This window comes from Sorghum bicolor, chromosome 2, assembly GCF_000003195.3.
Source record: "Sorghum bicolor cultivar BTx623 chromosome 2, Sorghum_bicolor_NCBIv3, whole genome shotgun sequence".
Taxonomy (NCBI): Eukaryota; Viridiplantae; Streptophyta; class Magnoliopsida; order Poales; family Poaceae; genus Sorghum; species Sorghum bicolor.
The window spans coordinates 74,544,498-74,556,457 of NC_012871.2; the positions used below are offsets into that span (position 1 = coordinate 74,544,498).

At 41.9% G+C, this 11,960-nt stretch overlaps 1 protein-coding gene and 1 long non-coding RNA gene across 3 annotated transcripts; one reads left to right on the forward strand and one right to left on the reverse strand.

The window, feature by feature from the left end:
• LOC8063548 (thymidylate kinase) lies at positions 4 to 2,515 on the forward strand. Of its 2 annotated transcripts, none has more exons than XM_021452478.1 (6): positions 4 to 351; positions 439 to 810; positions 944 to 1,055; positions 1,152 to 1,211; positions 1,624 to 1,728; positions 2,104 to 2,515. In XM_021452478.1, the coding sequence occupies exons 1-6, from the start codon at positions 305 to 307 to the stop codon at positions 2,212 to 2,214; spliced, it is 807 nt and encodes a 268-aa protein (XP_021308153.1). In that variant the 5' UTR covers positions 4 to 304; the 3' UTR covers positions 2,215 to 2,515. The 2 variants fall into 2 exon arrangements, with proteins under 2 accessions (XP_021308153.1, XP_002461104.1); XM_002461059.2 differs by having other exon boundaries at positions 6 to 351; positions 481 to 810.
• LOC110432322 lies at positions 1,702 to 3,183 on the reverse strand. Its single transcript, XR_002449749.1, has 3 exons — positions 3,097 to 3,183; positions 2,968 to 3,012; positions 1,702 to 1,831 (listed from the first exon to the last, which is right to left on the reverse strand). It is a non-coding gene; the product is annotated as an uncharacterized LOC110432322 (long non-coding RNA).

Here is an 11,960-nt window from a genome sequence, read left to right on the forward strand (position 1 = left end):
ATAGTAGGAAGTAGGAACCCCGCGCCCTTCCTCTTTTCCCTCCCGGAACAGCCGCCGCCGCCGAAGGTCTCCTTTCCCGCCCGTGGTCGCCGGCGCCGCCGACCTCATCCTCATCCCGGATAACACTACTCCACAGCCATCGCTCTCCATCGAGCTCAGGCGGTAACCTTTCCCGCTGGTGCCTGAACTTTCGACCTCTTCCCCCCTTCCTCTCCTCCTGTGCCGCGCCGCCGGTCAAGCTCCCGCGCCTCCTTGTCACTGCTCTCAGCTTTTGAGCCTGATCGATCCGAATACCCAGCCGTGCATGACTGCATTGGTTCGGCTCGCTGGAAGAGCAGCTTCTTGGAGCAGGTGAGTCGAGTCGTCCCCGGTCCCTCCCTCCAGATGCCTTTCCCAACCCAGAAGACGTGCGCGTAATAGTCGAATCTTTGGGGGTAGGGCCGTAGGGGTGACGGTGCTTGCTTGCAATTTCTGCTGCAGGGTCGGCAAAGCGGCGGCAGCACCCTCTCCTCTCGGCTTGCTCGCGCAGCGCCGGAGAGCGTTCCAGGGCGTGAGAATGGAGATGGGGAGCAGCAAGGGCGGCCGGGGCGCTCTGGTGGTCCTGGAAGGCCTGGATCGGAGTGGGAAATCGTCGCAGTGTGCCCGGCTGCTGTCCTTCCTCAAAGGCAAAGGCTACGACGCTGAAGGATGGAGGTTCCCTGACAGGGCCACCAGTGTCGGGCAGATGATCTCTGCCTACCTCGCGAACGAGTCCCAGCTTGATGATAGGACTATTCATCTGCTCTTCAGCGCCAATCGCTGGGAGAAAAGGTAGGTGTGCTCTTATCAGTTCTCAACATGTAACTTAGCTGTCTTGTCGATCCGATGTTTTCTTAGCACATCGTATACCAAGATTGGAGATGGCTGTAACTATGAATCTGTTAATCTGGATTGTCACTGGCAGAGCTTTGATGGAGAGCAAGCTACTCAGTGGAACTACTCTCGTTGTAGACCGATATTCTTATTCAGGAGTGGCGTTTTCAGCTGCTAAAGGGCTTGACATTGAGTGGTGCAAGGTGAGCTGTGTGCTATTCGGATGAGTCATGACTTGCTCTCTTTCATGTCAATAGCTGCAAGCTAAGAAATGACGCCTATTTTATCCTGCTTCTCAGGCTCCAGAAAATGGACTTATTGCTCCAGACCTTGTAATATATCTTGATGTACAGCCAGAGGTATTCTATTTATTTCTACACACTTAGCCTATGGTTTTCTTACATGACATGTGTTTTAGTTTTCTTTCAATGTTTGTTATGCTTATGGTGCGCTTGGTGCTTTTAACTTCTGTTCCATTGCTTACATATTTTAGGTGATGATGGCCACTGTTTGGCCTTAACCCAATTAATATTGTCTGACATTAATCTTTGTTTTGGAACACTAAAAACGATCAACTTTGATTCTGAAGTGTAAATCATTAGGCAGTGAGCGAAGAATACATGTTGTTCAGCAAATTTCTTTGCCCACACGTCTATAATGCTACATGATGTCTGTAATGTGAAGCTGCTGTTTGATGTTACCTGTCACCTCAATAGTATACATGGATTATCATCCTGTTTCATAATGGTCAATGCTAATTTATTGTTACAGAAAGCGGCTGAAAGAGGAGGCTATGGGGGTGAGCGATATGAAAAGATAGAGTTCCAAAAGAAAGTTGCCGAGCATTACCATTCACTCCGTGGTTCAACATGGAAGGTAACTCTCTGCAAGAATCACCAAGTTGTGGTCCTTGAATTTGCTTTGCCTCTTGTGCGGTTGTGCCAATGACTCAAGTCTTGATATGTGCCAACTCAAGGGTCTGGAATTGCAAGTGAAACAGATTTAATACCTATTTTGTTCAGTTTACGGTGATATTCGTGAATTGTCAGAGCTAATATTTTTGTGCAGAAAATAGAAGCTCCTAGCAGAGAAGGAATCCATAGTGTGTGCGCTACTTGATTATTTATTGTGGCAAACTAGAAATTTGTAATGTGTTTTAGTACCTGTTTTTTTTTTTTGAGTTTTTGATAGTGCTCCAAACCACAGATGTGCTTCTTTTGTTACTGACAACTCATTTTGTTTCTAATGAAGGTGATCGACGGTTCCCTTCCCATGGAGACTGTTGAAGAAAAACTGAGAGATTTAGCTACTAGCTGCATTCAGGAGCGCCAAGGGAACCCACTTACCAATCTGGCCTGGTGAAGTGCCGCAATCACACAAAGTAATGGCGCTCACAGGCTAACACATCGCCTTGTGTGATCTACCGTGGCCGGGATGGAATTAGGCATCTGGAAGCATTTGCCTTGCTATTTGCTCTATCAGCATCCCTTGTGCAACATATTTCTAATTTCAACGTGTGTTCAGAGAAGTTTCATAGTTTTTTTCTTCCTGAAGTTAGTCTGTGTGCTGTGCCGGTGTCTTGATTTTGTGTAATGTGTAACGTGAAACATGTGATGAGACTACAAAACGAAATTGCTTCGCACACACTAAATAATGACTGAGAGCTCGGTGGCTGTCGTGTCCGAGCCACAAAAGGCAGTCCAATCGTCGTTCACTGTCATGCCTGCAGCAATGGCCTCGCGCCTCTGTTCACGGTTGCAGTAACAAGAGGGACTTGCGGGAGCGTGTAGAGCTCACAGTTAACGCCGTACCAAGCCAGCCCTGTTAGATATCTCCAGCAATAGTCTGACTAAACACCTCTACACCAAGCGCATCTGCAATAAACTCTTCAGTCTCCTGTTGAATGCATTAGGACAGAGATTTTAGCTTGAGGTAACTGCAAAGTTTCAGGGGCTACCTCAAGCTAAAATCTCCAGCACTTAGTTTCCTAATAACCAGATTATTTTAATACATGTGAAAACACCTAGGTAATAAGTTATCAGATTCCTAATAACCAGACGTGCATAAGCATTAACAAGAGAGAACAAACAATCACAGCATAAAGCAAATGCTTACCTTGGTAGGTTGTAGTATGTGGCAATAGAAGCCCATTTTTGTTTCCTAGGCAAACAAAGTGAAAAGGTGAGGAGAGAATAAACCAGATAGCAAAACAAAGTTTCAGATATTAACCAACACAAAGTCGACCTATTATTCTGGTGCCACCAATAGAGGTCTTGACCACAGGAATGGCATCTGCAAGCTCAGCCTCGTTAGCATTTGATCTACTTCCACCCAAGGAGCCCAATAACTCTAACGTCAAGTCATATATATATATAGCACTAAACCTGTAGAAGTTCTCTGACCCTCCAATCGCTACCAGACAGTATGCATTTGTCAGCTTGGAGAAACACCAACTTCACATCAGCTTTTCGGTGGATTCTACCACCAAATCTTTGAGCTCATGGACTAAGCCACCCACCACTGCAAGTCTGAAATCTTCACTTTCTATCATCCACACCACCTGCTTTGCATCGGTCTCCATGATGATATTGTTAACACCGAGGGATATTGCTGCCTTCACTCATTCAATGCTTGCAATAAGCTCCATTTGTATCGGATTGATTGCAAATGGCACCAGACCCTGATTGAAGGTACTCTCGGAGATGCAGTAAAGCACAGAACAAACCGGCAAGCAACCCTATCATCCAACTCTAGAGTCGTCCAACCCAAATACGGATTATTATAGCTAAGACAAAAATATCAGCTAATCAAGTACTCCCTCCATACCTATAAAAAAAGTTGTTTTGGATAAGGTTTGGATCAAACATTAGGAATATAAATCATGTATAACTTTTAAGTTGTTGAGTTTGAAAATGTGTAATAGATTTGTTTTGAAAAATACTCTCTTTGTCCCTGAAAGCTTCAATTCTTAGAGTTGTCTTAAATCAAACTTTTTAGCTTTTGACCGAATTTCTAAAAAAACACTAAGATTTATAGTACCAAATTAGTACCATTAGATTTATCATAGAATATATTTTCATAAGATACTTATTTTATATCATAGATATTGATACTCTTTTTTATAAAGTTGGTCAAATTTTAAAAAGATTGACTGACACGGATTCTAGAAATTAAAGTTTTCAGGGATAGAAGGAGTATTTTCATAAAAATATACATATACCACTTTTTAATAATTTTTTTATAAAAATAATAAGTCAAAATTAGACTTTACGGACCATGTCGTTGTCCTAAATGATTTTCTCTATGAACCTAAAATTCATATCTTCTCTGATATGCTGCTGCTGGGGGAAGCGGCGCGTTGTGGAGTCGTGGGCTGGCTGGCCTCATCAGGAGCTGAAGGTGCGTTTTCACCTTCTGCCACAATCATTATCTGACATCCCACCTTCTCAATGAATATCTCCACAAAACCCTTAAGCTTAGCTATATTCCTCGCATTTAGCTTACCTCTTCTGGACCTAATCTGATCAAGGTCAATTCATCGTCACTACTGTTTCTCCTGTCAGTTCTGCTACAATTTAAATGCATCAGCCATCCTTGCTATGGATGGTACTTTAAACAGTTTCAGCCAACCTGTCTGAAGTGACGAGGAAGCACCATGATCCATAGCTGATTTAACCACACTGGCACTTATATTGTATAAGGCCAAGTCATCCCCTTTTGATTTTGCTAGTCTCAAGAAATACCTTATTAGGAAATGTTGCCAAATACTCATCATCAGAGGTTTTCTTGACCACATCATGAGATTGAAGGGGGGAGGGGGGGGGGGATCAAACCATGCTGAAATAGTAGGACTTTCACATCAAAATGACTTATAAGCGCAAAGTCAAAATCAAAGTGACATGGGATTTATGCAATTTTCCCCTTTTCTTAATATTTTCAATTTGCAACTTGTAATTAAGCTGCCAATTTCTATACAGATCAGGATGACGAGCTATCCTCAATATGAAGCACTTGAATATCTTTCTTTGGCAGTCAGATTCTTTGGAAATTATGGTCTGGATGTTATATGCAACCTTCTTAAATGTTTCCCAAATCTGTGGAGCTTAAGATCGTTGTAAGTTCACTTATTGTAGACTTACACCTGTAAATATTGCATCCACCTTTATGGTTATGGTTTTGTTTTAGACTGAAGCGTAGGTTCTTGTCCATTTCCTTGATATTCTTTTGTGACTTTGGATTTAGGTTAGTGTACTCTCTGTTGGATGACCAGTTGGTGATGGAGTGAGGCTATATCCCTGTTTTGTGGCTCTATATGTTTTCTAACTATGGATGCTTTGGAGTAGATGGTGAAGCAATGCTTTGGATGGGATACCAGTCGTTTATGGTTTACCTGTCTTTGAGGATCACAAGCATGTAAAACAAACGATGATATACAATGAAATGCTTATGACAGAAACTAAAGGGTTAGCAACGAATTCAATATTGTAGTAAAAGTTGTACTTGTTATGATTATCATTGTCATAATCATCACCATCATTACTAACAAAGTTAGCTCTAATGCATACATATACATTGTAGAACCAGTCATACGAGTTTGCTTTCCATATAACTGGATAAAATGGATCTAATATATTGTCTTCTAATAATATTTTGACTTATATGGTGCAGCGAATGGACCCACAAAAGCGCTATTTACTGCATTCATCAAGTGGAAGGATCTGATTCCTGGGATCCCTTGTGTGGAAGATAAGCTGCGAGTATTTTCTTTGAGCAACTCTGGGCTGGATGATACTGAGATTGAATTGGCAGAGTCAGTTCTATTGCATGCAAGGGTACTTAGAGAGTTTTGGGTGCTGCCCTCAGGAGAAGTCTATACTGAAGCAATTAACAACAAGGTAGATAATGTCATCAGGAATACCAACCCAGCCTCGACTTCTCTCTCTATTATGCAGTACAGCTGAAGTCTCAATTTTTTGTAGTCTTATATGTTGTCTGCATACTGACTATACGTTAACATGGAAACTTGATGCACCGTCTGAACGGTATCTGCTCGGAACACGTAGCAAACCACGATATTACTTCATTCTATCTGGACTGTCAAAAAAAACTTCATTCTATCTGCTGTTGTTGACTAGTTGTTGTTGTATCTCTGTGAACCTGCACCTTCGTCTTGGATTGGTTGTGCACCACCATCAGCTGTACTGCAGACAAGGGAAGCATCGATGATTACCTGCATATCAGTTGGGGGTTGCATGGTTTGTGCAGCTGCTGTCCATCGTGTTTGCAAGTGTGAATACTGTTCATCATCTGCACTTTTAAGAGAAGTTGCTACATGCTTGTACTTGACATGGGGACCAATTTTGTTGTTAAATCTTTTACCATTCGTAGCTTTCCAAATGTTGTTAAAATTGTTTGGAAGTGCTCATGAGAGATGGAGAATTGCAGAATGTAAGTTAGAATCTGTAGTACACCATCTTATTCATTAGGAAGTAGTGTAGTAGCGAAGTACTACAAAGAGGTGGAGTGCTTAAGAACCAAACTGCTCTGGCAAAATCACAGTGAAAGAAAAGGTTTTGTGGGTATAAAATGAATTAAGAACCAAACTGCTCTAGTTGTAGTGGCAATTCCCTCGACATGGACCCTGTACGGTGATTGTTCTGTAATCTGCCGCAACTTTTCTATCACTATTTTCATATAGCCAGCTAAAATTATTTTAGCTACTCTTAGGTGACTATAAAATTTAGTAAGGGGAACTAAATATAATCTACATCTTTCTAGTTCAGGAAGGGATGCAGGCAGAGAGACGGAAGAGAAGTCGAAGAAGCATAGCTTCAGGCCTCCGGCTCCCCTGTAGAAAAGGACTCCGGCTCCAAAGTGTTTTTTGTGCGGAGCCCTGTACCTTTTTTTTTTTTTTGACAAGTTGGAGCCCTGTACCCTTTGGCGGGGCTTTACTTGGACCCTTTGGCAGGGCTTCACTTGGAGCCGGAGCTGAAGCCGCTCCAAGAGCTGAGCCCTGAGCTGAAGCCGCTCCAAGAGCTGAGCCCTGCCAACGGGACCCTAAACACAGTCGATCTCAAACTTAGAAGTTATTATTATAAATATATTTTTCCCTTCGACAACCTCGGGTCCGGGAAGAAGGGAAAAAAAAAGGACCCCAGCAAATCTAGGTCTGCGAGGGCAAGGGACGGAGAGCGAGAGGCCATGGAGGGTTCCAGGGCAGCCAACAAGCGCGATCCGTTCAGCAATAGGGAGGTTTGGAGTATTGCGGAGCAGCTGGATGTTGATCCGGAGGCGGCGGCGCCGCGCTACGCCCGCATGGGTCAGAAGGAGCGGGAGCTGATCCAGCAGCTCCGGTCCGTCTGGGTGGCCATGGATCGGGCCTGCGGGATGAGCAGGAAGGCAGTGCCAGGGCGACGCATCTCCTACCGCCTGGAGAGGGGTAGGATCGTGCGGGAGACTCCAGATGGGGAGCAGAAGCTGCAGGAAGTCCCGACCGACGGAGGTGGCGTGGGACAGGGAGCATCGCCGTCATCTTCGGCCGGCGCCGCCGTGCCCAGATCGGAGGACGACCTGTGCTCAGCTTTTGGTTCTGCACGCTTCTAGTTTATGCAATGCAATCTCGTGTGTCGTGTTGTCTGACGCCGCCTGCAATCGAAATCGACGAGCTTGGTCTACTGCTTAATACTCCTTCCATCCTATCCTAAATTGTAAATCGACGAGCTTAGTCTGCTGCTTACGGCTCCCTTCATCCTAAATTAATTGTAAATTAATTGTAAGTTATTCTAAAAATCTTGAAAAGTTAAAGCATTTAAGTTTGACTAAATTTATATAGTAGAATAATAACATTTATGATATCAACTAAGACCTGTTTGGTACAGCTTACAACAGTTTTATGAGCTATTTTTTATCAAGTACTTATTTTTAAAACAGTTTCGTAGGTGAAACTGTTTTTTTCTCCTCTCACGAAAATATGACTTAAGATAAAGTTAAAAAAAAAAGTAGTCTCTGTCCAAGTGGGAAACCACCGCCTCATAGTCGTCAAACAACTAGGCAGTCGTTCCAAGGCCCACTCGACTTCACAAAAAGGGCCGCACTTCGTGAGCCTTTGAAGTTTGATGCGGCGGGGTTCGTGTGTTTGTTTGAGGAGGCTTGCTAGTTTTATTGGTACCTGTCCAATTGCTTTGCAGAACTTTTATGTAACGTAATTTAATTAGATTTATTCGGATCATGTTGGCTTCCATTCTTCCACGATAATATATAGATTATTTAGGGATCTTGTAACTAGTCAAACTCTACTTCTTCTACTTAATAAAATACGAAAAAGAGAGTGTGAGAAGATGATCGACGGACGGGCAAGGATCACACAGGAGTACAGAGTACAGGACAGAGGAGACGCAGCCATGGTTGTCGCGAGCAAGCAGATGAAACGAGTGTCGAGGGGGCCATCCGGCCATGGGCGGTCGAGCCAAACTGAGCGCCATCCATCCAAATGTTTACGTAGTACAACCTTAAATCGTTTCTTGAAGGGCGGAAAGTGACTTATACTGTCTAACTAAGACCTGATGACGTACGGTGCTTATGAATCAATAATGAATTTGTCTGAATATATGATATGAACCTGTTTGTTACGAGTGGCTCGCACTCGCTCGTAGAGGAACCGGAGAACTGCACCTGCAGATCTACCATCGACAATGAAGGGTTGTATCCTGCCAGCCTTGTAGGGGCTTCATTGTTGTCGACCATTCATCTTCTTTTAGTTCTTAATCCTAATCGATTCTTACTCAATCTCGTTGAGTTCAATGTTTTTGCCAATATTACTCATGTCTTAGATGTGCATCTTAATCCAATAGATTATTTATGCATTGAGTATGCCACCTGAAAGTAATGCCTCTCAGCTTCACTACTAAATAAAAAGCTTTATCACTATATGTGTTAAAGAGTGGGCTATTGGCCACGTGCAAAATTAGATATCCTTCTCATTAATATTGTTAGTTGAGAAATCTTGAGATCACTTATCCTTGTTTCATGTTAAACGAGAGAAATTTATACCATGACTGGATCAAACTTCTGACCAATGCAACACAAATACAGCCTGAGGCCCTGCATGCGGCATGCCGACCTTCATCAGAGCTTTCCTAATATATATTTGCAGGTAGCTAGCTAGGTGGGTTGCACAAGACAAAAAGCAACCTGCAGAGTTGCTGCCCTCATTGGATGGGTGGTGCAATGCAGTGTGTGCGCGTATGCTCGCTCGTGCTTCTGGATAAGACAGCGACACGCGCCGCCGATCGACGGCGTTCGCATGCGAATGCATCCGCACCCGGCCGGCATCCACCTTTCCGTTTCCGCCGGGCTTTTTATTTCCAGCGAGGATGCTGCGTGTGGTGTTGGCTGCCGCTAAAACCAACGCTTCCGGTCCCATCCCATCCCATATATTCAGCGACACATCTTTCAAATGATTAATCAAAATTAAACAATACATGTGCGCGCGCGTACGCATCTCATTCTCACCTCACTTCATCATCCGTCATGCATGAAAATGCTTAGTGCGTGTACTAACTCGTTCTAGAAGCCGGGATTGAATCATCTGGACTGCTTTGAAGCTCGTCAGGGGACTTAATTAGTTTATATTAATGGCGAATCCTATAGGTGGATAGTTCTTGTTGGCATCAAGCATATGTGCGAGCGCTTTAATGTGCCTCTAGATTAATTACCGCCAGCTGGTTTGCAAAAGTTGTAAGGACATAAACCACCAGTGGTTGGAAAATGGAAATGTGAATGGTTAGTTGGTACCAGCAGCGGCTGCAAATCAAAACAGTTTCTGGATGGATCCTGGAAATATTTTCCATTTCTGCATGCTTCATTCAATCTTCTAGGCGGCAACGTGTTGGATGAATCTATACTGTCTATATCCCATCTCACTAGGCTGTAATTTAGTAAAAAAATCCATGAGCGGATAAGCAGGCTGCTGAAGAACACATGGAAGATGTAACTAAGAATATATAATATGGACACTGATCCGGTGCTTATTTCGAAATTACCCCACCATCAGCTTATTATAATCAGCACGTCACCGTCTCACCGGGCTAGCTAAGCAAGGAATCCAGTGCAGAGAATCAACACTTCACTATTTTTTTTTCCAGTGTAAAGTCCACCATCAGTCTCCAAAGTTGTACTGTTGTGTCATCCATATCAACTTATAAATCGACCATTTAGATCCTCGAACTTGTTCGTCTATGTTTTTTTAAGAACCTGGAAGGGTTTGTGCCCTTGCAGTTAAATTTATTATATATTAAAAGTTAAAAATACAAATAGAGAAGCTAGAATCGGGAAGATCAAGAAACATAAAAGGAAACAAAAAAGATAAGAAGAAGAGTACAACAGAGGATCAAATTAACTGCAAATTTTGGAGCCATTGATCGAAGTTTGGCTTTAGACTCTGTTTGACCCTTAGGGATACTAGCTGTACTTCATTGAAGAAAAACGCCTTGCAGTCTTGGATGGATAACTGATTATTGTTGAAGATTGCATCATTTTTGGCTTTCCAAATTGTCCAACTCATGAGTATTATTGCTACCATGAAGAATTGAGAGTTTAACTGATATTTGATTGCTTGGGTGTTTCTGAAAGTTCCTTCATGTTGTACTGTGTTAAGATTTAAGAGACCCCAACATTGTTGAGCAAAGGGGCAATGCCAGAACAGGCACCTATGTTATCTCGCCGGTCTCTAAACTTAGAAATTACCCATTTAAGTCCACAAATTTATTCAATTGTGTCATCTCAGTCCCTAAACTTGGCTTTTGAGTCTCATCTGGGTCAAAATAAAGCGATCTATAAACTATATATCAAAAAATAATTCTTAACTTTTTCATATAAACTCGAATGCAGACAAGCTTTATATTAAAGTTGTAGCCCTCAACGCAATCTGTAACTTTGTAGTTGAAAAGTTTTTTATTTGAACTTGTTTAGTGTCACGAAATTTAATTTTAAATTTTAAATTTCAAAATCTATAAACTTACAAAAAGTATTTTGAGATCCTAAATGATTTTAATTTCAAAACTTTTCGGCTGCAAAGTTGCAAATCACGTTGCTCCCTACAATTTTGATATAAAGTTTATTTTTATTTGAGTTCATATAAACAAGTTATGAGTTATTTTTCGATATAAAGTTTTTCGATATTGATGAGACTTAAAAACAAGTTTAGGGACTGGGATGACACAACTAAACAAGTTTGAGAACCTACATGAGAGATTTCCAAGTTTAGGTAGTAGGATGATACAACCGAAAAAGTTTAGATATTTAAACGATCATTTTGCAAGTTTAGAAACTGAGATGGTACTGTTGACACTAACTAACACCACTTAGATACTAGGTTGTCATCCCTAGCATGGCGCTAGAGTGTACAAAGGTATTTATAAATGTAAAGGCTCTCTAGAAAATAATCTATTCTATCCGCAAGCGCACAGATAAAACACCTCATTGTAGCATTTCATCAGGATAAGTATTCCACGTATCGTTATTTATAATTTTGCTTAGGGGATCTTAAGAAGATAGAATTAAATCAAAGGGGCAAAATCTATCAAGGCATAGACTAAAGATAAACTTGCAAGAACATGATTACTAATGAGAAACTCGTCACACAGTCACATACTTAAGCAGGGGGTAAACCATAAAGATAATTGATAATAAAGTATAAGTTCATGGGATAAAGAGCACAGCGATTAGAAAATAGACTACTCCTCATATATGTAGGTGATGTCGGATTAGCTAAAGAATGGATTCTAAGTCATCTACTAACTACTAAGTCATAATCTACTCTAGTTATCTACAAGATCATATATAGCATAAAAGACTCTTCATTCATGTATAAGGAACATTGATAAAGTAAATCAGAACATCGCATGACTTACTCCACAATACCGGTTCTGCCTGTCCTATCAACGGAGGGTGGACTATATAAGAATCAATGAAGCTGTCACTATCGCGAACTACCACACGACTCGGCCAATAGGATACATTTGCAGATAAATAACATCTAAGCACCACGCTCACATGTGATCTATCACCTAACTCCCTCGCGACAAGAGCTAAGCGCTTTGCAAACTTAT